The 27,532-nt window shown below is 43.8% G+C and overlaps 1 protein-coding gene across 2 annotated transcripts; it reads left to right on the top strand.

Annotated features, from left to right (window-relative positions):
* The first annotated feature begins 70 nt into the window (after positions 1–70).
* LOC310635914 (zinc finger protein with KRAB and SCAN domains 5-like) lies at positions 71–21,148 on the top strand. 2 transcript variants are annotated; one of them, XM_083355297.1, is made up of 6 exons: positions 71–192; positions 14,712–15,350; positions 15,753–15,870; positions 18,156–18,223; positions 18,382–18,508; positions 20,163–21,148. In XM_083355297.1, exons 2-6 carry the CDS (start codon positions 14,907–14,909, stop codon positions 20,729–20,731), a joined length of 1,326 nt encoding a protein of 441 aa, XP_083211423.1. In that variant the 5' UTR covers positions 71–192; positions 14,712–14,906; the 3' UTR covers positions 20,732–21,148. The 2 variants fall into 2 exon arrangements, with proteins under 2 accessions (XP_083211423.1, XP_083211422.1); XM_083355296.1 differs by lacking the exon at positions 71–192 and adding an exon at positions 4,909–5,424.
* The last annotated feature ends 6,384 nt before the right edge of the window (positions 21,149–27,532 follow it).

Raw genomic sequence — 27,532 nt, 5'->3', positions numbered from 1 at the left:
TTATCTCCCCCCCCAACCCCGCCTCCGCTTTGTCCTTTTTCCTGCCTCTCTAGGAATCCGCGCTCCTATCCTTTAACCAGTGCAGGCGTTCCAGCCTGGGCGCTTCCCGTTTTTGCTCTGCAGCTTCGCAGATTCCTGCAGATACTCCGCGGTCCTTGCAATCTGGGCTAATTGGGATAGTGGCGATCAAAGGTCTGGAGGTTTTTTTTAAAATATATAAATATATATATATATATGCATGTATATATACATATATATACATATATATACATATACATATACATACACATACACACACACACACACACACACACACACACACACACACACACACACATATATATATATATATATATATATATATATATATATATATATATATATATATATATATATATATATATATAATGACAAATGCTTGTTAAGTATCAGCTGACTCAGGAATTCTGGGAGTTGAAGTCCATGAGTCATAAAAGAGCCGAGGTTGCCTACCCCTGGTATAGGGTTTCCTGCCTGAGCAGGGTTGGTTGGACTAGTTGACCTCCAAGGTCCCTTCCAACTTCACTATTATGATATGATTAGTCCTCATGACCACAACTGGGCCCACCATTATTATTATTATTATTATTATTATTATTATTATTATTATTATTATTATTATTATTATTATTATTATTATATAATAATAATAATAATAATAATAATAAAGTTGGAAGGGACCTTGGAGGTCATCTAGTCCAACCCCCTGCTCAGGTAGGAAACGCTATAACATTTCGGACAAATGGCTGTCCAGTCTCTTCTTAAAAACCTCCAGTGTTGGAGCGTTCACAGCTTCTGGAGGCAGGTTGTTCCACTGGTTAATTGTTCTAACTGTCAGGAAGTTTCTCCTTAGTTCTAGGTTGCTTCTCTCCTTGATTAGTTTCCATCCATTGCTTCTTGTCCTGCCCTCAGGTGCTTTGGAGAATAGCTTGAGTCCCTCTTCTTTGGGGCAACCCCTGAGATATTGGAACACTGCTATCCTGTCACCCTTCATCCTTGTCTTCGTTAAACTAGACATACCCAATTCCAGCAGCCGTTCCTTATATGGTTTAGTCTCCAGTCCTCTAATCATCTTTGTTGCTCTTCTCTGTACTCTTTCTAGAGTCTCAACATCTTTTTTACATCGTGGTGACCAAAACTGGAAAGTGAAACATTTGTGAAGTGGTGTTTAGCCCCATTTTATGACCTTTCTTCCCACCCTTGTTAAGTGAATTATGAGTAGAGAATATAGAATAGAATATAGAATAAAATACAGAATATAGAATAGAATGTAGAATAGAATAGAATACAGAATGGTATAGAATATATAATATACTGTAGAATAGAGCTGGAAGGGACCTTGGAGGTCTTCTAGTCCAACCTCAAGCAGGAGAGCCTATACCATTTCAGACAAGTGACTGTGCAGTCTCCTCTTAAAATCCTCCAGTGATGAAGCACCTACAACATCTGGAGGCAAAGCTGTTCCACTGGTTCATTGTCCTCACCGTTAGGAAGCTTCTCCTTAATTCCAGGTTGCTTCTTCTATTGCAGTTGTTAAGTGAGTAACACTGTTGTTCAGTGGATCCGGCTTCCTCATTGTCTTTTGCTTGTCAGAAGGTTGCAAAAGAGGATCACTGCAGCCATCGTAAATATGCGCCGCAGGGTCCGATCTGGGTGCGTCACTGATGATGTTTTGATAAATTCACCAAAGAAAGAAGGAAAAAAAATTATATCTGGAGTAGAACTAGAGGTAGTAGACCGCCTCATATACCTTGGCCAACGATCTCAATGGAAGGTGATACAATAATGGAAATTGAACAGCCTCGTTAAATGCGGTTGACAGCCATTTGCCAAGCGAAGCATAATTTTCAAGAACAACCTCCAGCTGAGGCTTTGTCTTCTGAGCTTTTGGGTTCGTGCTGGAGCCCATCTTCAGGGAACACCGCTGTAGCACTATTAAAGAAGTTAACAGTGACCAACCCAGATTGGATCCTGCAACGGAGACGTGTATGGTCACCTTCATTCGTGATAAATACAAGTCACTTGCCAAGCATCTGAAGTTTGATCTTGTGATCATGGGGATGCTGCAATGGTCGCAAGTATGAAAAATGGTCGTAAGTCACTTCTTTCGGTGCCCTTGTAACTTCAAACGGTCACTAAATGGGCTGTTATAAGTCGAGGACTACCTGTAACTGAGTTGGAAGGGACCTCGAAGGTCTTCTAGTCCAGCCCCCTGCTTAAGCAGGAGATCTGGCCTACACCGTGTCAGACAAGTGGGTGTCCAGTCTCTTCTTGAAAGCCTCCAGTGATGGAGCACCCACAACTTCTGCAGGCAAGCTGTTTCGCTGGTTGATTATTTTCACTGTCAGGAAACATCTCCTTAGTTCTAGGTTGCTTCTCTCCTTGATTATCCCAAAGGTCCTTTTTTTAAGAGGCAAGTGGGCTTTCATGTTTGTCTTTGAAGACATTTCGCTCCTCATCCAAGAAGCTTCTTCAGCTCTGATTAGATGGTGGGATATGGCAGGATTTTATACTCTTTGCTGGTAGCTGGTCATTTTGCATTCTCTCCTGGATTAGTTTCCATCCATTTGCTTCTTGATAAAATATAAATGAGGTGTACCTTAGTGGTCTCTGAGCTTGCTTGTTTTTCTTGCATTTCATTAACCTAACTAGGTAGCATCATCCGTGCTAGTGATATATATATATATATATATATATATATATATATATATATATATATATATATATATATATGTATATGCAAATTATTCCAATTGCTAATAAAGAATTTTGGGAGGCTGAGATGATCATTTCGAACTCTATGTTCTCATCAGTCAGTCATACCCTTTATCTGATTATATATATATATATATATATATATATATATATATATATATATATATATATATATATATATATATATATATGTATATGTATATGTATATGTAGATATGTATATGTAGATATGTAGATATATGTAGATATGTAGATATATGTAGATCTTTGGTCATTTGGGTTTTTTCCCACGTAGAATTGGAGGTATCAGGGCAACGTTTCGACGAAATCTCATCCATCATCCTCATGACACACTTCTCCCAGAAGAACAGTCACCAGCCTGAGGATGACGGATGAGATTTCGTCGAAATGTTGCCCTGATATCTCCAATTCTACATGGGAAAAAACCCGAATGACCAAAGATCTACATACAAACACCCGCGAAAACCTCAGAAAACATACGTGTATGTGTGTGTGTGTGTATACACATAAATATATAAAAATGTATATATGTACACATTAGGTACAATATTAGGTAGATATACTTTAAACAGTTCCTTTTTATTGCTTATTGTGATCTTTTAGCAATAAACGACTGTTTTATCCATCCCGGTGTTCAAAGATTTTATACTTTAAGTAAATATGCCTGGGATTCGTATTTTTAAAATTATTAAGAATATATACATATATATATATATATACAGGGCTTTTTTCTCATAGAATGCTCAGAACGGAGTTCCGGCACCTTTTTTGGATGGAACCTTGTAGGGTAGGCAAGGCGGGTTGTATGACATGTGTGAGTTCTGGCACCTTTTTCTTTTAGAAAAAAAGCACTGTGGGTGTATGTGTGTGTGTGTGTGTGTGTGTGTGTGTGTGTGTGTGTGTATATGCAAATTATTCAAATTGCTAATAAAGAATTTTGGGAGGCTGAGATGATCATTTCAAACTCTTTATGTTCTCATCAGTCAGTCATACCCCTTATCTGAGATTCGAACCTGGGCTGATTATATATTAGGCCAGGGGTGTCAAACTCAATTTCATTGAGGGCCGCATCAGCATTGCGGTTGCCCTCAGGGGGCCGGGTGGGTATGGCCAGGGTGGGCGTGGCCTACTGGGTGGGCATGGCTAGAGTGCATATGGCCTACTGGGTGGGCGTGGCCAGCTCTACATCGTTTGCATCAAGGGTGCCTATGGGGGCCTGGGCAGGAGTGGGACAGATCTGAGGGTCTCTGGCAGAAGGAGGGTCTCTGGGCCAGGGCCAAGGCAGTGGGGGCCATTCCCTCCCTGTTTCCAGGATGGCTTCGCGGGCCAGATCTGCCCCCCCCCTTGTGTTTGACATGTCTGTATTAGGCAGTTGTTTTAACTTCGTGAGCCACAGGTTCTTTCTCTCTTTTATTAGCTAGAAGGCAAGGCAAATGTGTGTTAAGTATTTGTCAAGGCTTTTTGAGTGTACCTTGCTAATTAACTCTTTCATTCCTCTTTTGGCCTGACTCAAGGCTTATCCACAGGATATAGTCAACTTATGACAGCTCATTATTTGTGCAAATTATTCAAATTGCTAATAAAGAATTTTGGGAGGCTGAGATGATCATTTCGAACTCTTTATGTTCTCATCAGTCAGTCATACCCTTTATCTGACATACATATATACATATACATATACATACATACATACATATATATACATACATATATATATATATATACATACATATATAGACATACATACACACATATACATACACACACACACACACACAAATATATAAAAATGCATTTATATCGGCGGTAAAAAAAAAATCGGAAGTCACTTCTTGATTTCTTTTTCTCTTTTTTCATCCGTTGCTATGTACTCGCCACTTTATTTCAACCTTTCATTTGATGGGTTTTCCTTTGCAAAAACTTTTTTTTTGTCGCTGGGTCGATCGGCCACCCAAAAAAAAAAAAAGCAAGCAAGCAAGCAAGCGCAGGTCTGCGCCCGCCTCATCTTGTTTGTTGCTTTGCAAATTCCTTTTAAAATCTGGAGGACGGCTGTTAACCCTTCGCGTTCCCCGCTATGGCAAAGAAACGGTAACCCAGGGGGGGTCTTCAAACTCGGCCCTTTTATGACTCATGGACTTCAACTCCCAGAATTTCTCAGCCAGGCACGTTAGCCGAGGAATTCTGGGAGTTGAAGTCCATGAGTCATAAAAGGGCCGAGTTTGAAGACCCCCTGCGGGTAACCGTTGCACACGGGAGAAGCGGGGGGGGGGGGGAGAAGAAGAAGAAGAAGAATTAGCCGCCTCCTTTTCTTCCAAAGCAACGGCCCAGGATGATGGGAACCGTAGTCTGGAGGCGTAAAGACGCCGCCCCCTCCCCCCACGCTTAGGAGGAGGCGTATTAAAAAAAAAAAAAAAAAAAGGACCGCTCTTGGCGCCGCTGGCCGAAGCCTTCCTCTCGCCGGTGGGGAGCGCGGCACGCCGAGGGTTAAAGCCAGAGAGTTTCGCTTCCTAGAGGGGCACCTGCTGGGGCGGAAACGGGAATGGGCTCAGCCATGCCCCCCCTTCCCCTCTTTTGCCGGAGGAGAAAAAGCCGTTTGGCGTTCGGCACGTGCGGCGGCGGCGGCGGCGGTTGGGGGTCTCCGCGCGGACGGTAGGTGGGCGACGGGCCTTGCCCGGAGGGAGAGGAGACGGAGGGAGGCGAAGGATCGGCGCAAAGGCCGCTGGCGGGCTGGGGGAGAGGAGCCGCCGCGAACCCCCCCAGCGGGGGTAGTGTGGTCTAGTGGTTATAGACCTAGGCCTCTCTGTTTCCACCCCTTCCCTCTTCTTCCCTCTTCCTGGCGTTCAGCATCTGCTCCTGTTGCTGGGCTCTGCATTCCGATAGCCCAAGAGAAGAGAAGAGGGATAGGGATATAAGGATGGGATGGGATATAGAGTAGGGATAGGATAAGAGAGAGAGAGGAGAGGATTGGGAAAATCGAATGTAGAATAGGGATAGAATAGAAATAGAGAGAGGAGAGGATTGGAAACATCGAATGTAGAATAGAAAAAGAGGATAGGGTTGGAAAAATACAATGTAGAATAGGGATAGAATAGAAATAGAGAGAGGATAGGATTGGAAAAAATGTAGAATAGGGATAGAATAGAAATAGAGGATAGGATTGGGAAAATCGAATGTAGAATAGGGATACAATAGAAATAGAGAGAGGAGAGGATTGGAAACATCGAATGTAGAATAGAAAAAGAGGATAGGATTGGAAAAATACAATGTAGAATAGGGATAGAATAGAAATAGAGAGAGGATAGGATTGGAAAAAGAATGTAGAATAGGGATAGAATAGAAATAGAGGATAGGATTGGGAAAATCGAATGTAGAATAGGGATACAATAGAAATAGAGAGAGGAGAGGATTGGAAAAATCGAATGTAGAATAGAAAAAGAGGATAGGATTGGAAAAATACAATGTAGAATAGGGATAGAATAGAAATAGAGAGGATAGGATTGGAAAAAGAATGTAGAATAGGGATAGAATAGAAATAGAGGATAGGATTGGGAAAATCGAATGTAGAATAGGGATACAATAGAAATAGAGAGAGGAGAGGATTGGAAAAATCGAATGTAGAATAGAAAAAGAGGATAGGATTGGAAAAATACAATGTAGAATAGGGATAGAATAGAAATAGAGAGGATAGAATTGGAAAAAGAATGTAGAATAGGGATAGAATAGAAATAGAGGATAGGATTGGGAAAATCGAATGTAGAATAGGGATACAATAGAAATAGAGAGAGGAGAGGATTGGAAAAATCGAATATAGAATAGGGATAGAATAGAAATAGAGAGAGGATAGGATTGGAAAAAGAATGTAGAATAGGGATAGAATAGAAATAGAGAGAGGATAGGATTGGAAAAGTAGAATATAGAATAGGGATAGAATCGAAATAGAGAGAGGATAGGATTGGAAAAATCAAATGTAGAATAGGGATAGAATAGAAAGAGAGGATAGGATTGGAAAAATCGAATGTAGAATAGGGATACAATAGAAAAAGAGAGGATAGGATTGGAAAAATCGAATGTAGAATAGGGATAGAATAGAAAAAGAGGATAGGATTGGAAAAATCAAATGTAGAATAGAAAAAGAGGATAGGACTGGAAAAATCAAATGTAGAATAGGGATAGAATAGAAAGAGAGGATAGGATTGGAAAAATACAATATAGAATAGGGATAGAATAGAAATAGAGAGGATAGGATTGGAAACATCGAATGTAGAATAGGGATAGAATAGAAATAGAGGATAGGATTGGAAAAATCAAATGTAGAATAGGGATAGAATAGAAATAGAGAGAGGAGAGGAGAGGATTGGAAAAATCAAATGTAGAATAGGGATAGAATACAAAAAGGATAGGATTGGAAAAATCGAATGTAGAATAGGGATAGAATAGAAATAGAGAGAAGATAGGATTGGAAACATCAAATTAGAATAGGGATAGAATAGAAAAAGAGGATAGGATTGGAAAACTCGAATGTACAATAGAAAAAGAGAGGATAGGATTGGAAAAATCAAATGTAGAATAGGGATAGAATAGAAATAGAGAGAGGATAGGATTGGAAACATCGAATGTAGAATAGGGATAGAATAGAAAGAGGATAGGATTGGAAAAATCGAATGTAGAATAGAAATAGAGAGGATAGGATTGGAAAAATAGAATTTAGAATAGGGATAGAATAGAAAGAGAGAGGATAGGATTGGAAAAATCAAATGTAGAATAGGGATAGAATAGAAATAGAGAGAGGATAGGATTGGAAACATCGAATGTAGAATAGGGATAGAATAGAAAGAGGATAGGATTGGAAAAATCAAATGTAGAATAGAAATAGAGAGGATAGGATTGGAAAAATAGAATTTAGAATAGGGATAGAATAGAAAGAGAGAGGATAGGATTGGAAAAATCGAATGTAGAATAGGGATAGAAGAGAAATAGGAGAGGATAGGATTAGAAAAATGGAATGTAGAATAGGGATAGAATAGAATTTTCCTGGGCTCCAAGATCACTGCAGATGGGGAGTGTAGCCAAGAAATTAAAAGATGCTGGCTCCTCTGGAGGAAAGCCATGGCAAATCTAGACAGCACACTAAAAAGCAGAGACATCACCCTGTCAACAAAAGTGCGTATAGTCAAGGCTATGGTCTTCCCAGTATGGCAGTGAAAGTTGGACCATAAGAAAGGCTGAGCGCCAAAGAATTGAGGCCTTTGAACTGTGGTGCTGGAGAAGACTCCTGCAAGTCCCTTGGACTGCAAGGCGATCAAACCGGTCAGTCCTAGAGGAGATCAACCCTGACTGCTCTTTAGAAGGCCAGATCCTGAAGCTAAAACTCAAAGACTTTGGCCACCTAATGAGAAGGAAGGACTCACTGGAGAAGAGCCTAATGCTGGGAAAGATTGAGGGCAAGAGAAGAAGGGGACGACAGAGAATGAGGTGGCTGGATGGAGTCACTGAAGCAGTAGGCGTGAGCCTAAATGGACTCCAGAAGATGGTAGAGGACAGGAAGGCTTGGAGGAACATTGTCCAAAGGGTCGCGACGGGTTGGACATGACTTCGCAGCTAACAACAATGAGAAATAGAGGACAGGATTGGAAAAATAGAATATAGAATAGGGATAGAATAGAAGTAGAGCAGGGGTGTCAAACTCAATTTCATTGAGGGCCGCATCAGCATTGTGGTTGCCCTCAGGGGGCCGGGTGGGTATGGCCAGGGTGGGCGTGGCCTACTGGGTGGGTGTGGCTAGAGTGCGTATGGCCTACTGGGTGGGCGTGGCCAGCTCTACATCTTTCGCATCAAGGGTGCCTATGGGGGCCTGGGCAGGAGTGGGACAGATCTGAGGGTCTCTGGCAGAAGGAGGGTCTCTGGGCCAGGGCCAAGGCAGAGGGGGCCGTTCCCTCACTGTTTCCAGGATGGTTTCGCGGGCCACATGAAACCACTTCACGGGCCAGATCTGGCCCCCGGGCCTTGTGTTTGACATGTCTGAAGTAGAGGATAGGATTGGAAAAATAGAATATAGAATAGGGATATAATAGCAATAGGGACGCAGTGGCTCACTGGGTTAGGACGCTGAGCTTGTTGATTTGAAGGTCGGCAGTTTGGCGGGTCGAATCCCGAATGCCGCGTAACAGAGTGAGCGCCTGTTACTCGTCCCAGCTTCTGCCAACCTAGCAGTTTGAAAGCACATAAAAATGCAAGTAGAAAGATAGGGACCACTATGGTGGGAAGGTAACAGCGTTCCGTGCACCTTTGGCGTCTAGTCATGCCGGCCACATGACCACGGAGACATCCTCGGACAAATGCTGGCTCTTCGGCTTTGAAACGGAGATGAGCACCAGCCCCTAGAGTCAGAAACGACTAGCACACATGTGCGGGGGAACCTTTTAGAATAGAAATAGAGACAGGATAGGATTGGAAAAATAGAATACAGAATAGGGATAGAATAGAAATAGAGGATAGGTGTTGTGATTCAGCGTCTGCCTGTGGTTTTGGCAGCTGAGTCGGACAATTCTGAGGAGGAGGAGGAGGGGTTTGGAGAGCCTTTGGTGTCAGAGAAGGTTCTGATGCACGGCAGAACTCTCAGCCAGGCCCCTCCTGACTTGTTCCTCCTCAGACCCAGCTGTGTGAGCCTGAAGGATTGGAAGAAGACGATCCACAGCTGGCTCTGTTCAGGGACGCTAGGAGCAGGAGGCAATCTAGCAGAACTGAGCAAAGGAAAGCAATGAGGCAACTCGGGAGAAGGCGATGAGAAGCCACGCCTTGAGCTGCTGTTTAAAAGGGGAATGTGTGGGAGGTGCTGGTTGCTGAAGGCAACCGTTTGAAGAGCTTCTGATAAAAGTCTTGGTCTGTATTTGTTTAACTTTTGTTTGAACTTGTTCGTTTAGCTTTTGCAAATAAATTTGGTTGGATTAGTTCCAGCCTATTTATTGAATATAAAAAGGGGTTGTCCCTGACATTCCAACAGGGCCGGTCGTAGGCTGGAACAGAACAATAGGATTGGAAAAACAGAATATAGAATAGGGATAGAATAGAAATAGAGAGGGGATAGGATTGAAAAAATAGAATATAGACTAGAAATAAAGATAGGATGGGATATAGAATATAGAATAGGAATAGAGGTAGGATCCCCTTTATGGATTACAGCCTTGTGGTGGCGAAGGGGCTTTTGCGTAACTCAGATGAAGCTATGAGCTATGCCGTGCAGGGCCACCCAAGAGGGACAGGTCGTAGCAGAGAGTTCTGACAAAATGTGATCCACTGGAGAAGGAAATGGCAATCCATTCCAGTATCTTTCCCATGAAAACCCCATGGACAGTACCAAAAAGCCTGGAGGTATGTTGTCCATGGGGTCATGATGGGTCGGACACGACTTCGCAACTAAACAACAAGAAGAAGAGAGAGGATAGGAATAGAAAAAAAAGTAGCAATAGAAATAGAGATAGGCTGGGATATAGAATATAGAATAGGGATAGAATAGGAATAGGTTAGATAGGAATAGAATATAGGATAGGGATAGAATAGAAATAGAGATAGGATAGGAATAGAAAATAGAATAGAATAGAATAGAGATAGGATAGATGCAGAATGTAGAATAGGGATAGAATAGAAATAGGGTAGGGATCGATAGGAAAATAGGGAGAAAATAGAAATAGGTTAGAAATAGGATATAGAATAGAGATAGAGATAGGATGGGATATAGAATATAGAATAGGGATAGAATAGGAATAGGTTAGATAGGAATAGAAAATAGAATATAGGATAGGGATAGAATAGAAATAGAGATAGAGATAGGATAGGAATAGAAAATAGAATAGAATAGAAATGGAGATAGGACAGATGTAGAATAGGGATAGAATAGAAATAGGGTAGGGATCAATAGGAAAATAGGGAGAAAATAGAAATAAGTTAGAAATAGGATATAGAATAGGGGTAGGATATGGAATATAGAATAAGGATCGAATAGGGATAAAGATACATAGGAAAAGGATATGGAATAAGGAATAGGAATAAAAAATAGGATAGGGATAGGATAGAATAGAAATAGAGACAGAATAGAATGGAAGAGGAAGAGGAATAGAATATTTTATTGGCCAAACGTGATTGGGACACAGAAGGAATTTGTCTCCGGTGCATAAGCTCACAGTGTACATATAAACAGCAGGTCATAGGTCATAATCATAATTACAATCATTAATCATAAGTTACAGACAATTAAGAGTAATAATTACCGGGTCTAAGGCCTGCATTTTGATGCTCCAAAAGGAAGGGGACCTGCAGGTCCAGAGTTTGGAGGAAAAGGTTTTTGCTACTCCTCGGCTTTACACCCCCCCACCCACCCCCCACCCCCGATTTGGTGCAGTAGGCAGGCTGATCTGGTTAGGATTTCCTGGAGAGAGACCCATACAAATAAATAAATATACAAATCCTTCCTTTAGGCCAGGCCAGAAAGCTTCCCAAGGGGTTTCTCTTCTAAGGCTCTGCCTTGGCTTTTGAGTTCCTTTGGCAGTCTGTTGTTTCAGAATGGAACAAGTTTGCAAATAGGTGGAGGGGAGAAGGAAAAACAGGTTTTTGGCCTTGCAGAAGCAGCAGCAGCGGAGTAAAGTTGAATTCAGTATGTAAGAACTGTAGCCTCGCCAGGCTGAAAACATCCATTTGCATAACTGTGAAAGGAGTGTGAAAGGTGGGGTTGGGGGGTTGGGGTGGGAATCCCCCCCTTTGTCCTTTTCCTGCATACCAGAGGTTCCAAGTTTCTCTTTGTCCCTTTGCTCCCTGGGAAGGAGCCCCTCCCTCCTCTGGGCTACAATTCGGGGATGTCAGCCCTCCTTACCAAGGAGGAGAGGTTAAAGGAGGCAGAGGTTGGCTTGAAGGGAGGCGCGTGTATTTTATTTGCTTACAGTGGTTTAAGGCATTTTTACCCCTGTGTTATCTCCGAGAGCTCAAAGTTGCTTATGTGGGAGTCTGCCCTTCATTTCAACCACATCGCAACCTAGTGGAGTGTGTCGGAGAGAGAGAGAGACCGCGAGAGACTGACCTAAAAGCAGCAAATGAGATCCATGGTCTAATGGGGACTTCAACCTTCAGCTGCTCAGACCTCCTCCCAGACTTAAAACTGCAGCACGTACAAAATAAAAGAGAATGTAGACTAGATTAGAATAGGATTCTTTCCCAAAGATGCATTTTCACGAGGCAGTTGGATTTTCTTGTTTTTTTCCTTTGAAGACGTTTCGCTTCTCATCCAAGAAGCTTCTTCAGCTCTGACTGGATGGTGGGGAATGGAAAGATTTATACTCCTTCTAGACAGCTGGTCATATTGTCTGCAAGCTGTCTGCAAGGAGTATAAATCCTTCCATTCCCCACCATCCAGTCAGAGCCGAAGATGCTTCTTGGATGAGAAGCGAAACGTTTTCAAAGAAAAACAAGGAAGTCCAGTTGCCTCATGGAAAAAGCATCTTTGGGATTGACTTGGGAGTCCGGTGTGTGGTGTAGTTGGTTCACATAGTGTGGTGGGATGGAGGGTTTGTTGTCACTGTGTGTTGGGGGGAGAGGGCACGGGGGGGGGAGGCTCAGCTAATCTCAATGTACACATGTTGTACTTTGACAATAAAGGTTTATTTATGAGCTGGATGACTGAGAATCTCCGTAGACAATAGAATTCTTTATTGGCCAAGTGCGATTGGACACACAAGGAATTTGTCTCTGGCACCTAAGCTCTCAGTGTACATACAAGCAACAAGTGATAAATCATGACCGTAATCATAAAATACAATCGTCATAAATCATAAGATACATCACTTTGTGATAGTCATAGGCAGGGCTTTTTTTCTCATAGAACGCTCAAAACGGCGTTCCGGCACCTTTTTTGGATGGAACCTTGTAGGATAGGCAAGGCGGGTTGTATGACGTGTGAGTTCCGGCACCTTTTTCTTTTACAAAAAAAGCACTGGTCATAGGATACTAAATAAGCAATCAACATAAATCACACTAGGGTACTAAATAACACCCTCAATATAAATCATAAGATGCAAGTAACAAAGTAATAGTCATAAGAAGATAAGAAAATAGGTAATAGTAAAGATGAATGCAGCCCTACTAGGTAGTTTGACAGTCTTGTGGGAATTAGTTGCTTAGCAGAGTGATGGCATGGTGGGGAAAAAAACCCTGTCCCTTGTGTCTAGTTGTTCTGGTGTGCAGTGCCCTATAGCGTCATCCTGAGGGGAGAAGTTGAAATAGTTTATGCTCAGGATGTGAGGGGTCTGTACATATCTTCCCAACCGTCTTTTCTGGTTCATGCAGTATACAGGTCCTCAATGGAAACCAGGCTGGTTGCAATTGTTATTTTTTTCTCTGCAGGCCCAAGTATCCGTTGAAGTTTGTGTCTCTCCTGTTTGGTTGCAGTGCCAAACCAGGCAGTTGTAGAGGTGCAGATCACAGACACAATAATTCCTCTGTAGAACTGTAGATCCTGAAGCTAAAACTCAAATACTTTGGCCACCTAATGAGAAGGAAGGACTCACAGGAGAAGAACCTAATGCTGGGGAAGGTTGAGGGCAAGAGAAGAAGGGGACGACAGAGAATGAGATGGCTGGATGGAGTCACTGAAGCAGTAGACGTGAGCTTCAGTGGAGTCCAGAAGATGGTAGAGGACAGGAAGGCCTGGAGGAACGTTGTCCATAGGGTCGCGATGGGTCGGACAGGACTTCGCAGCTAACAACAACAGCAGAACTGTATCAGCAGCTCCTTGGGTAGTCTTTAAGATTTCTGAGTTGGTTATGCTTGTGGTGAGAAGGAAAATTATATGTGAAAGTCTTGCAGAGTTTTCAAACTCTTCCAGACTAAGAGCCTAAAAACCTACTGCTGATGTTTGCATTGGAAGCCTGCAGAAGGTGTGCCTTGGGATTTGGCAAAATAATTGTGGACTGCTTGTGTAGTGAAGAATCAGAATCAGCATTAGAATAGAGCTGGAAGGGACCACGGAGGTCTTCTAGTCCAGCCCCCTGCTCCAGCAGGAGACCCCTATACCATTTCAGACAAGTGGCTTGCCAGTTCTCTTCTTTAAAAACCCACAATTTCTGAAGGCAAAGCTGTTCCGCTGGTTAATTGTCCTCACTGTCAGGAAGTTTCTCCTTAATTCCAGGTTGCTTCTCTCCTTGATTAGTTTCCATCCATTGTTTCTTGTCCTGCCTTCTGGTGCTTTGGGAAATAAAATGACAACCCCCCCTCCTCTTTGTGGCAGCCCCTCAAATACTGGAATACTGCTATCATGTTCCCTGCTACTCCTTCTTTTCTCTAGACTGGCTATGCCCATATCCTGCAAACCGTCCTTCACATGTTTTAGTCTCCAGGCCTGTAATCGTCTTAGTTGCTCTTCTTTGCCCTTTTATTATTATTATTATTATTATTATTATTATTATTATTATTATTATTATTATTTATTAAATTTTTCCCAAAGCTTCAACATCTTTTTTCTGTAGTTGTGGTGACCAAAACGGGATGCAGTATTCCAGGCACGGCCATACTAAGGGGTTTACAAAGCGGAATTCATACAAAACGTGATTGTGACTCTGTGCCCCTTTTTCTACAACCCAGGATTGATTGTATTAGCATTTTTTGGCTGCCGCCGCACACTTGCTGGCTTATATTTAAGAGTGATCGTCCACTAGTGTGGCACTGTTCTTCTCTCATTCTCCTGCAGGTTATTTAATAGTTCGTCTTTTTTTAACTTGGGTATGTGTGTGTCTGTGAGCTATAATTGTCGTTTATGCATTCATTCATTCAAATGTGACTTATCAGCTAAGCAAAGTAAGTGGCCTGGGCTATTGTACCAGAGAACTCCTTGTGGTATTGCCTGCTGTGTCGTCTTGCCTCTGATCTGTCTCCTCCATTGTCTCCTTTGTTTACAGAGAGATACTTCACATCCTTTATGGCCGCCTTGTAATTTAATCCTTGACTTCCTGAGTGGTGCCATCGCTTCCCCCCCCCCCCCAAAAAAAACACCCACACTGCCAATCCCTGAGCAGTTTTTCCCCAACTTCCTCTCAGTTCAATTACAGCCGTTCAGATATTGCCGGGAAGAAAGTGATTGAGTGAGACGGGAGATGATGTTTCGAATCTTGGTGGAGACGGTGCTGACCCCGGCATCATCGAAGGAGGAAGCTGTGGATTCAGTAGGGGCCCTTGAGGCAGCTCCCAGCCCTGGTGGCGAACACTGGGAAAAAAATGTCAACAGAATCCTAGGGGAAGAGAAAGGTAACTCCTATGTCCAGCGTCAACATTTCAGGCAGTTCCGCTACCGGAAGTGCGCTGGGCCCCGGGCGGTTTACAGCCAGCTACATGATCTCTGTTGCCAATGGCTGAAGCCAGGAGAGCATTCAAAAGCGGAGATCCTGGACCTGGTGGTCCTGGAGCAGTTCTTGACTATCCTCCCTCCCGACATGAAGAGCTGGATCAGGGAATGTGGCGCGGAGACCTGTTCCCAGGCGGTGGCCCTGGCCGAAGGCTTCCTCTTGAGCCAAGCGGAGGACAAGAAGCCGAAAATCCAGGTGAGGACAGCTTGGTGGTAACTGGCAAGGACCACGAAGCGAGCGATTGACACGTTTCCAGCTCGGGAAGGCTTCACGTTAACACCTAAGGCGTGTGGCCCTTGGAGGATCTTGTGGTCTCGGCCGGCAGCATCCCTTTGGAGGAGATTCTGAGATGCTTGTGCCACCGAGGGAGCAGTGGCGTCGTTCTGGGTCACTGCCTCCCACCAGGATCTCTCTGATCAGAACCTCCAGATGCTGTTGCCAGAGAGCCAAAAGCTGGGGAAGAATACAGGCTACCCCCTCCGTAACTTAAAACTTTTCTTCCTGCGGTTCCTCCCCAAAGCACCCCCCCCAGCTACACAGTTGTCTTTTTTGCTCTCCTGTTCCCACCTTGTATGGATATCTGGTACTGCTTTGCAGGGTCTGTTTGTGGATGCTTCTAACGATTTCCCCCAAATTAAGAAGGCGGCTCCTTCAGATGCAGGACAGAGACAATTCTTCAAGCAGATCTTTGAGAACGAAGATGCCATATTGCAGGGTAAGAATGAAAGACTGTTATGGTCTTCATCTCTCTCACACATATGTGCATACACATACACACACACACACACACACACACACATATAAACAAACTAAGCGAACACAGATGGAATAAGAAAAACCTAAACAGTTTTTATTGCTAAAAGCTTTCGTTGGCTAACTGCCAACGTCGTCAGGATGGAGTTAGTTAGCCAACGAAAGCTTGATCTTTTAGCAATAAAAACTGTTCTAGTTTTTCTTATTCCACCCCAGTGTTCGCTTAGTTTGTTAATTTTAATATGCCTGGGATTGGCATATATATATATATACATATATATGTAGATCTAGAGTCTCGGGTTTCTTCCCGCGTTCCTTTCATCTTCAGAAAGTTGTGGCGACGTTTCGACGAAATCCCATCCGTCATCATCAGGCCGGAGTGTTCCTCCTGCTGCTTCCAGGAGCAATGCGTGGTCTGGCTGTTCCTTTCCTTCCAACTGCCGGTGGGGCTATATATATATATATATATTCCTTGATAAGATTAAAAATGCCAATCCCAGGCATATTAAAATTAACAAACTAAGCGAATACTGGGATGGAATAAGAAAAACTCAAAACAGTTTTTATTGCTAAAAGATCATATATTCTGGATTATCAGACTGGGATAGTCCTGGTGAATTTCAGACATTTGGTAACAAGTTTAAAAGATGCAGAGCCTTTTTAACTCATGAGTCTGTTTTTCCTCGACCTTGGCAAGCCCACAGAAGTGAATGCTTTTGAACACAGATTGTCTCGCACTACAGATTCGGTGAAAAAAAAAGAACCATTGAAAATTGAGCTGGGAATAAATAAACAGGAGGAATAAGAGTGGGAGACTCTTGAGTTAAAGAGACGCATAAGATTTGCTTAGCATCCTTCGAGATTGCAGTATGCAGGGCTTTTTTTCTCATAGAATGCTCAGAATGGAGTTCCAGCACCTTTTTTGGATGGAACCTTGTAGGATAGGCAAGGCAGGTTGTGTGACGTGTGAGTTCCGGCACCTTTTTTGGATGGAACCTTGTAGGATAGGCAAGGCAGGTTGTGTGACATGTGTGAGTTCCGGCACCTTTTTCTTATACAAAAAAAGCACTGGCAGTATGTAAATGTCACAATGTCACATGTAGTCCTTGACTTAGGATCACAATTGAGCCCCTAATTTATGTTGCTAAGAAAGAAGGCTAACGTGAGTTTTGCCCCATTGTGCGATTTTTCTTGCCACATTTGGAATGGAATAGGAATATAAATTTATAAGAATAGGAATAGAAATAGAATAGAGAATAAAATGGAATGGAATGGAATGGAATAGGAGGATAGAATAGAATAGAAATAGAATAGAAATATGGAATAGAATAGAGTAGGAGTAGGAATAGAATAAGAATAGAAAAAGGAATATAAATTTATAGGAATGGAACAGAAAGGAATAGGAATAGAAATAGGAATACAAATTTATAAGAATAGGAAAAGGAATACAAGTTTAGAATAGAATAGAATAGAATAGAATAGAATAGAATAGAATAGAATAGAATAGAGCAAAACAGAATAGTTGAAAGGGACCTTGGAGGTCTTCTAGTCCAACCTCTTGCTCAGGTAGGAGACCCTATACCATTTCAGACAAATGGCTCTCCAGTCTCTTTTTAAAAACCTCCAGTGTTGGAGCATTCACCGCTTCTGGAAGCAAATTGTTCCACTGATTTGCTAAGTGAATCACTGCAGCCGTTCAGTTCGTAAAACGGGTTGTTAAGCGAATGCGGATTTCTCCATCGACTTGACTTGTCAGAAGGTCACAAAAGGGGATCCTTTGATCCCCGGGACCCTGCGCCCATCGGAAATACGAGTCAGTTGCCAAGCGTCTGAACGTAAATCGCGTGACCATGGGGACGCTGCAATGGTCGTAAGTGTGGGGAAAAATGGTCATAAATCACTTTTTTTTCCGGTGCCACTGTAACAGAACAGTCGCTAAGCCATCGGTTGTAAGTGGAGGATCGCAGAAGATTTTTTTTTTTTTAAAAAAAAGCATTTCTGTCACTGCAACTTTGCAGACAGCAATGCATTTTTGTGGGGGGGGGAGGGATGTCAAAGTTACCTCTCTTTTGAGGACAAGAGGGAAAATAAACCAGTATTGAGGTAAACAAAGCATGGTTTGTTGGAAGGTCTCCTGAGCTGTGAGAACAAAAGAAACAATGGCTTTGTGGGCAGGTCTTGTCCAAATCCTCCTTTTTAAATGCGAATGAAGCAACAACTTCCCACTATGTTTTTGTCCACTTACAGGCAATGAGAGGTCCCTGGCGAGGCCTCCAGGCATTTCGGATGTGTTTCCTTCAGCCCAGCCAACTCTGGTAAGAAGAGAAAAGGGTTGGGACTAAAATGGGTCAGCCCCGCTGCACGTTTACCTGGGCCCGCCTGCCACCCCTTTCCTTTCTCCTTTCCTCCACCCTCCCTCCATTTTCCTTTCTTTTTCTCCCTCTTTTCCTTTTTTCCCCCCTTCCCCCTCCAGGGTCCGCTGTCTTTTGAGGACGTAGCGGTGTATTTCACAGAGGAAGAGTGTCCTGTGCTGAACGCGAGCCAGGTGGCCCTGCAGCTGGAGGTCATGGTGGAGAACTACCAAAACCTGACCTCTTTAGGTGAGTCGCCCTGTTGGGTCCCAACAGGCTGAAATCCATCGTCTTTAGCAACACGCTCCATCCCCCACCGTCCAGTCGGAGCTGAAGAAGCTTCTTGGATGAGAAGCGAAACCTCTTGGAAGGAAAATCAGAAAGTCCTTTGGGATAGCTCAGGGGTAGGCAACCTCGGCTCATTTATGACTCATGGACTTCAAGTCCCAGAATTCCTGAGTCAGCTATGCTGACTCAGGAATTCTGGGAGTTGAAGTCCATGAGTCATAAAAGAGCCGAGGTTGCCTACCCCTGGGATAGCTGTTAAGTGACACTGGCTTCCCCATTGGCTTTGTTTGTCAGGTCGCAAAAGACGATCAGAAGACACACACACACACACACGCCCTGCGACACTGCAACCGTCGTAATTATGAGCCTTGGTGGAGCAGTGGGCTAATGCCTCCTTAAGTAACACCAGCTGCCTGCAATTAGTGCAGGTTCGAGTCCCACCAGGCTCAAGGTTGTGACTCAGCCTTCCATCCTTCCGAGGTAGGTAAAATGAGGACCCAGATTGTTGGGGGCAATAAGCTGACTTTGTAATAATGCCGCTTGGGGGGGGGGCGAAAGCCCTAATAAGCAGGCATATACATAGAATGAAGGCTATTGCTAAGCACATTGATTTGTGCTTCCTAGATTGTAAGCCGCCCTGACTCTTCGGAGAAGGGCGGGATATAAATACGATGAAAAAAATAATTGCCACGCATCCGGATTTCGATCCTGTGTCCGTCAGGATGAGTGCAAAAAAACCCGGTCATAAGTCACGCTTTTTTCCCCCCAGTGCCGTTGTAATTTTGAACGGTCACTAAGTTGTAAGTTGAGGATTTCCTGGATGAATTTCAAAAATCAGAATGCAAACGCAGGGGTTCTTAGCCCTGGAAGTCTGAAAGTACGAAAGAAACGCTTGCAGAGTCTTTTAAGCGTAGCCACCCGGCTCTTTCTCCGTCCCAGTCTTGACACCTTCCCAACTACGCAACACTTGGCTCCTTGTCAGTGCTGCAAACCTTGACCTGTTTTTGCCCCGACAATGTAAGAGACCGCCTTTTGTTTAAACTGCTTCTCTTTGAATCTTGAAGTGAGGGGATTTCAAACGGCAGTTTTGAGAAGATAAGAGTAGCAGCGTACAGAAGGGGAAGTGAAACTTCATATGTAAAACTCATTGGTGGACGTGATTTATGCGTGATTCATGCCATGTAATGAAGGGAGGGAGATTATGCAGGATATGACATATCAAGGGGAGGAGAGGTCAGATTCTGCCATCCCTCCATGAGTGCCGATGTTCCGTTTCATTATGCAGACGTTTTAGAGAAACAATGCTTGCATTTGGTTTGAACTGTCTCATTTGTCGGAACCACGCCACCACTATTCACTGCAAATTGTGTGCTTTCCCAATAAAGCAGCGCTCTGCTTTCACTATTCTAGTTTTCAGCGGTCGCTTTTCTGTAGTTTCGAGCGGTTGTTTTCCATGTTGGCCAGGGAATTCTTGGGGTTGAAGGCCGCACCTCTTCAGGTTATCAAGGTTGAGAAAGGCCGATCCGAGGCTTTTGACTTCCGCTGAATATCACTTGCCGACCAATTTTCTTTTCAGCTTTTCTCTTGCTCTTACATGTTTTTAATCTTACTCTAGGGAGGGGCGCATGGCAGAATGAGGATGATTCCCAAAGAATCTCCTTAAAAAGAGGCAGATCCACCCAGGAGGAACCGCAGAGCGAGGGAATGGAAGATCGGGCAAAGTGTTTGAGATGGGATGAATTCTCCCTTTCGGAAAGCCCTCATTTCCAAGTTGTGACAGAGCCTCCCCCAAGATATCCGGCGAACGCATCTTTAGCTTCTGCGAGTAGAACTCCAATCCAGGGGAAGCCAACCATGAGAAACACATTGTTTGTTTCAAAGAGCGTGGATTCTCCTGAAACGCCCATCCAGGGGAAATTAGCTCCGAAACCGAGATTGAATACGTGTGCCATCTGTGGGAAAAGCTTCGCTCATAGGTCTCTACTGCATGAACACGAAAAAACCCACGCCAAGGAGAAACCTTTCAAATGCTCCGAATGTGGCATAAGCTTCAGTCAGATGGCAACCTTGACCTCTCACAAACGCATCCACACGGGGGAGAAACCCTATCAATGCACGGCGTGTGGAAAGAGTTTCAGTCACAGCATAACTCTCCATTCTCATCGAAGGAGCCACAAAATTTAAAACTCATCCAAGTGGCAAAAGCCGCAATCAAAATCCAAAGCTTCCCAGACTGGTGAAGATTTGTGCAGGGCAGAAACTGATGGGTATATGTGTTGTGGAAGGTATCCACCTAAGGTTTAGGTATAAACTCTTTATCAAATCTCTATAAGCCTTTTTTTTCGGGTGGGGGGGAGCTGCCTGAAACATTGATTTTGATTCCCCCTACACACACACACACCCCTCCCGAAGTTCTTTTTTTAGCTAGTTTTATTGAGTTGAGAGATTGGATTTATTTAATGGTTAAGCTTAAATGCTTTTATATCTGCTTTTTCTACTGTTGTAACCCGCCCAGAATCACCTTGAAGCAGTGAGATGGGGGTGGGGGGGCGTATACATTTAAAAACTAAATGAAATAATAAAGAAATATATAAACTGGAATCAGCCAGTGAATTCTTTTCAGTGTATGTTAGGGCAAGAGCCAGTTTGGTGTAGCACAGACATGTCTAACTCGTGACGTTGCACAACGTATCAGCTTTTTCGCCATTGCCGGGAATGGAGTGGGCGTGGCTTCCTGATGATGCGTCCAGCCCACAGGCCGGCAGTTTCACACCCCTGGTGTAGCAGTTTTTCAGATGACAGCAGGGAAGCCAGGTTTCAGGAGTGTCAACTGTCCATTTGGCATTTCCAGAAGATGAAACTCCTGGGACATGATTTTACCAAGTGTATAAGACTACTGAAAATTTACATTGGCACAGAGGAAGCGAAACCAGCTCTGGTTTTCCCACCGAAACAATAGATTTCCCCGCTCCCATCCACCAGGTGTTCACATTGTCCAATACTCATAAGACCCAACCGTAATATAAGCCCTAGTTTAGGATGATTTTTCAGCATGCTGGTAATGTAAGCCTTATCCCCAAAATAAGCCCGAGTTAAGATTGTCAGTCATACGGACGCATTTAGTACCATATTTCCATGAAAATTAAAGAACCGGAAAATATGTCCGTCATACGGATGCATTTAGTACCATATTTCTATGAAAATTAAAAGAACCGGAAAATATGACCTAATGCGTCTTTTGGAGCAAAAATTAATATAAGAGCCGGTTTTATTTTTATTTTAATACTTCTTGTTATGGAAACAGGCCACTTCTCCATCGAGCACCTGCGTCCGTGACCTTGTGGTTCTTGCAGGCTCTCAAAAAAGACTCGGTTGCCTAGATACCATCCCCCCCACCTTTGCATTCCATTCTACCCTGTTTGTTGTCAAGCTGTGAGGGACAGAGAAAATGTAGGGGAAAGGGCGGAACCGGTCTTGACGAGATGCAGGAGAAGGATAGAAATAAACATCACATGAGCCCGCAAGGAAGGGAACACACAAAATCAAGACACTAAACCCTAAGTATTGTTTGCATACAACCTCACTTCAAGGCGCAAAAAAACAAAGGAATGGGAGGGGAGCAATAGCAATAGCACTTAGGCTTAATCAAGCAGTCTTCCACTTACCACCACACTTGCACCCCAAATGTATGTCGCTAAGCGGAACCTTTTTAAAGTGAACTTAGCTCCATTTTACGACCTTCTTTGCCACGGTTGTTAAGTGTCAGTGACACGGCTGTTAAGCGAATCTGGCTTCCCCGTTGAATTGCTTGTCGGAAGATCGCAAAAGGTGATCGTCGAGACGTCATAAATATGAGCCATTTGCTAAGTGTCTGAATTTTGATCATGTGACCACAGGGATGCCGCAAGGGTCATGTGAAAAACTCATAAGTCACTTCTTTCAGTGCCATTGTAACTTTGAATGGTCACTAAATGAACTGTTGTAAGTTGAGGACTACCTGTATATCGCCCTGTAGTGCCCCCTCTGAGCGATTTACAGTCTCAACCCAACAATTTGGGTCCTCATTTTACCGACTTTGGAAGGATGAAAGGCTGAGTCGACCTTGAACCGGTCAGGATCTAACCACTGCTCCTCCAGAGCACTGTGTGTGCCCGCAATTTCAGCAATGAATCAAAATTTAAAGGACATAAACAGAGTCACAATGGGAGAAGTGTTACATGAGTTTGGAGGGTAGAAAGGGTTTCAGCTGGAGCACAAATCTTACCAGACACCAAATTATTCACAGAGGGGAGAAACCGAAAAAATACAGTGATGTTGAAGAAGCTTCAGCTGGAGTGTAAACCTTATTTAGGCATCAGAAAAGTCAAACCCGAGAGAAAACCAGTTGTTTACCCAGAGCAGTGTTTCTCAACCTTAATAATTTAAGACCTGTGGACTTCCAACTCCCAGGATTCTTCAGCCAGCATGCTGGCTGGGGAATTCTGGGAATTGAAATCCACACTTCTTGAAGCAGTTGAGAAACAGTGGCCTTAAAAGTTAAGGATGGAGTTTCAGTTCCAACACAGTTCCTTCCGCCTTGAGTCCCATCAGAAGCTTCACAGCAGAGAGAAACCATACAAAGGCTTGGATTGTACCATGGGTTTTTGGGTAAAAAAAAAATCGAGTTACGAGAAACCACGGAGTCCACAACTGGGGGAAAGCTGTGTATGGTTTGAGTCTGGAGTGAATTCCACCTCCAAGGCAGATTTAGTACAAGTAGGTTTATGGCAAGATTTTATATACACGCACGCACACGCGCACACACACACACATAATCTATCATCTATATATAGCATCTACCCTATCATTTAGATATCTATATATGTTTTATTGGATTCTATAAGGTTAGGGAGACGATATAACCAGGGTAGGGTTAGGTTAGGTTATATCATCTATACCTATCTATCTTCTATCATCTATATCATCATCTATATCTACCTATCTTCTATCATCTATATCATCATCTATATCTACCTATCTTCTGTCATTTATATCTATCTATCTATCTATCTATCTATCTATCTATCTATCTATCTATCTATCTATCTATCTATCTATGTGGCATGGCAAGAGCCAGTTTGGTGGGTAATTGGGTTTATTTATTTGTATGCATGTATGGAGGTCTTCTACTCCAACTTCCTGCTCAAGCAGGAGAACCTACACCATTTCAGACAAACGGCTGTCCAGTCTCTTCTTAAAAACATCCAGCGCTGGAGCATGCACCGCTTCTGGAGGCAGGTTGTTCCACTGGTTAATTGTTCTAACTGTCAGGAAATTCCTCCTTAGTTCTAGGTTGCTTCTCTCTTTGGTTAGTTTCCATCCCTTGTTTCTTGTCCTGCCCTTTGGTGCTTTGGAGAATGGGTTGACACACACACCCCTCCCGCTTCTTTGTGGCAGCCCCTCAAATACTGGAATAGTGTCTGGGCCACTATATCCCTCCTCGTTCCCGTTTGGCTGAGGTACTATGAGGTTACGCTCTTTCTAACTTCCTCTTATTTCTTAAAAGTAAAGGTAAAGATTCCCCCGCACATGTGTACTAGTCGTTTCCGACTCTAGGGGCTGGTGCTCATCTCTGTTTCAAAGCCAAAGAGTCAGCGCTTGTCCGAGGACGTCTCCGTGGTCATGTGGCCGGCATGACTAGACGCCAAAGGCGCACGGAACGCTGTTACCTTCCCACCGTAGTGGTCCCTATTTTTCTACTTGTATTTTTACGTGCTTTCGAACTGCTAGGTTGGCAGAAGCTGGGACAAGTAACAGGTGCTCACTCTGCTACGTGGCACTCGGGATTCGACCCGCCAAACTGCTGACCTTCTGATCAACAAGCTCAGCGTCCTAACCCACTGAGACACCGCATCCCACTTTGAAGACCCAGCTAATTTTTGCCTATGTATCTATCTTGCCTCTTCCCTTTAGGCCAAGGGTAGGCAACCTCAGCTCTTTTATGACTCATGGACTTCAACTCCCAGAAGTCCTGAGGGAGCATGGCTCAGCTTGGAAACCTCCCTTTCCCCTCAGCATAGCTGACTCAGGAATTCTGGGAGTTGAAGTCCATGAGTCATAAAAGAGCCGAGGTTGCCTACCCCTGCTTTAGGCTTCCATTTCCTCGCTTCCATCCATTGTAGTTTCTTTGACAGGCTGGTTTCTCCACTCAGTAAATTTCCACTACACAGCAGATTCAATTTTAAAATATTCATTCAATATTAATTTTTGAAGACCATTCACTTAATCCTATCACATTCTATTCTATATTTATATTTATCTATCATATGTATAGGTATGTACATGTACATTTTCTTTTTTTAGTAGGGTCTCCTGCTTGGGCGGGTGGTTGGACTAGATGATCTACAAGGTTCCTTCCTGCTATTCTGTTCTGTTCTATTCTTTTGAAAGTGGGATCAGAATTTCAGTTTTTTAAAAATGTCTGCCAGCGTGTTCACAGAAGTGACAATTAAAAGGTTATCTTATCTCAGGGGCCTTCAAACCTGGCCCTTTTATGACTTGTGGACTTCAACTTCAGCGTGCCTGGCTGAGGAATTCTGGGAGTTGAAGTCCACAAGTCATAAAAGGGCCAAGTTTGAAGGCCCCTGTCTTATCTTATTTTCAAACGGCAGTGAGTGTCAGCCTCTCAAGCGAAAACTTGATTTGAAATGAGAGGGTCCTTCAACCCGGAGCCACCAATATTCCCCTTAAAGGAAAATAAATAAAGGTTATTCTTTTATAAATTGTATAAAATGTAACACCAATGAATTGTATCAAATGTAACACTAAGATGTGGGGCTATCTATTTCCTGCTCAGACAGAGAACTCACAAATGGTAATCAACAAATTCTTTTGAAATGTTAAAAAGCTTCCGAGAGACAGGAACATCGGCCCAAGGTGGAAATTACAACCAAGGTGGAAATTACAAGTAAACGAGATAAGATCTAGATAAGATCATAACGGATAGATGGAAATGGTCAGAAGGACCCCTTTAGAAATAGGAAACAACTTCAAAGAATGACTTAAGCTTCTTAGGAATGGCATGTATCGTGAAAGAGTATAAAATGCCTACTTTGAAACTTGCTCAGCGGGCTCTTCGAACCCAATCCAACTTGGGAAGGGTCTAAGAGGCCGCGTTCGCAAACGCTTTCTTTCTTTATTATTTTCTTTATTATTTTCAATTTCTTTTCAATAAATCTTTGTTTTTATTAACCAGACTTGTCTTTGAGTTGTGAGTATCGAAATTTGGGTTTTTAAATCTCACACCCTTCTTTAAAAAGCTTCACTTCCATTACTCAATTCATCCCCGTTTTCTGTCCGCAAAATGCAACAAGCCTTAACCCAGCCCATCGCTAAGCCATGAAAAGAACTTTGACGCTAAACCAGCTTTAGTTTAGACATTCACCTATCTGGGACAGTATAGGTCAGGGGTAGGCAACCTTGGCTCTCTTATGACTCGTGGACTTCAACTCCCAGAATTCCTGAGCCAGCATGGCTAAGCATGGAAATCTCTCCCTTCCCCTCAGGTGGCTGGCTCAGGAATTCTGGGAGTTGAAGTCCACGAGTTATGAAGGGACCATAGTTCCCCCCTACTGGCTCAGGAATTCTGGGAGTTGAAGTCCACGAGTCATGAAGGGACCATAGTTCCCCCCTGCTGGCTCAGGAATTCTGGGAGTTGAAGTCCACGAGTCATGAAGGGACCATAGTTTCCCCATACTGGCTCAGGAATTCTGGGAGTTGAAGTCCACGAGTCATGAAGGGACCATAGTTCCCCCCTGCTGGCTCAGGAATTCTGGGAATTGAAGTCCACGAGTCATGAAGGGACCATAGTTCCCCCCTGCTGGCTCAGGAATTCTGGGAGTTGAAGTCCACGAGTCATGAAGGGACCATAGTTTCCCCATACTGGCTCAGGAATTCTGGGAGTTGAAGTCCACGAGTCATGAAGGGACCATAGTTCCCCCATACTGGCTCAGGAATTCTGGGAGTTGAAGTCCACGAGTCATGAAGGGACCATAGTTCCCCCCATACTGGCTCAGGAATTCTGGGAGTTGAAGTCCACGAGTCACGAAGGGACCATAGTTCCCCCCATACTGGCTCAGGAATTCTAGGAGTTGAAGTCCATGAGTCATGAAGGGACCATAGTTCCCCCATACTGGCTCAGGAATAAGGGGAGTTGAAGTCCACGAGTCATGAAGGGACCATAGTTCCCCCCATACTGGCTCAGGAATTCTGGGAGTTGAAGTCCACGAGTCACGAAGGGACCATAGTTCCCCCCATACTGGCTCAGGAATTCTGGGAGTTGAAGTCCACGAGTCATGAAGGGACCACAGTTCCCCCCCTGCTGGCTCAGGAATTCTGGGAGTTGAAGTCCACGAGTCATGAAGGGACCACAGTTCCCCCCCTACTGGCTCAGGAATTCTGGGAGTTGAAGTCCACGAGTCATAAAAGAGCCAAGGTTGCCTACCCCTGGGATAGGTTCTCCTCGAGCAGTGGGCTGGACTAAAAGACCTCCAAGGTCCCTTCCAAGCTCTATTCCAGGGGTCTTCAAACTTGGCCCTTTTATGACTTGTGGACTTCAACTCCCAGAATTTCTCAGCCAGTATGCCTGGCTGAGGAATTCTGGGAGTTGAAGTTCACAAGTCATAAAAGGGCCAAGTTTGAAGACCCCTGCGAGTCTATTCCTATTCTATTCTACTCTACTCTATTGCGCCAAGGACACCGTCGGCCTTGCCTTCTTCCCCTGCCTGCCTTGCCCGTCTCGTGTGAAAGCGACACCGTGTTATTTCTTTCTCCACCCAACCCGCCCCCCCCCGCCAGCCATTCTGTTCCGGGCAAGGTATTTTTTTTTTACCACCCCCCCTCCCCTTCCGGATTCCACCAAGCCCCATATCGCGCAGGCTCGGCCGCCCCTCACCCTAGCCACGCCCCTCCGTTATTGCGTCACGTTCGACACTCCCTCCCAGCTTC

The sequence above is a fragment of the Vipera ursinii genome (genome assembly GCF_947247035.1).
Source record: "Vipera ursinii genome assembly, chromosome: 2".
In the NCBI taxonomy this organism is placed as follows: Eukaryota; Metazoa; Chordata; class Lepidosauria; order Squamata; family Viperidae; genus Vipera; species Vipera ursinii.
Note: the sequence above shows the minus strand (reverse complement) of the source record. Positions and strands in the feature narration are given on the sequence as shown.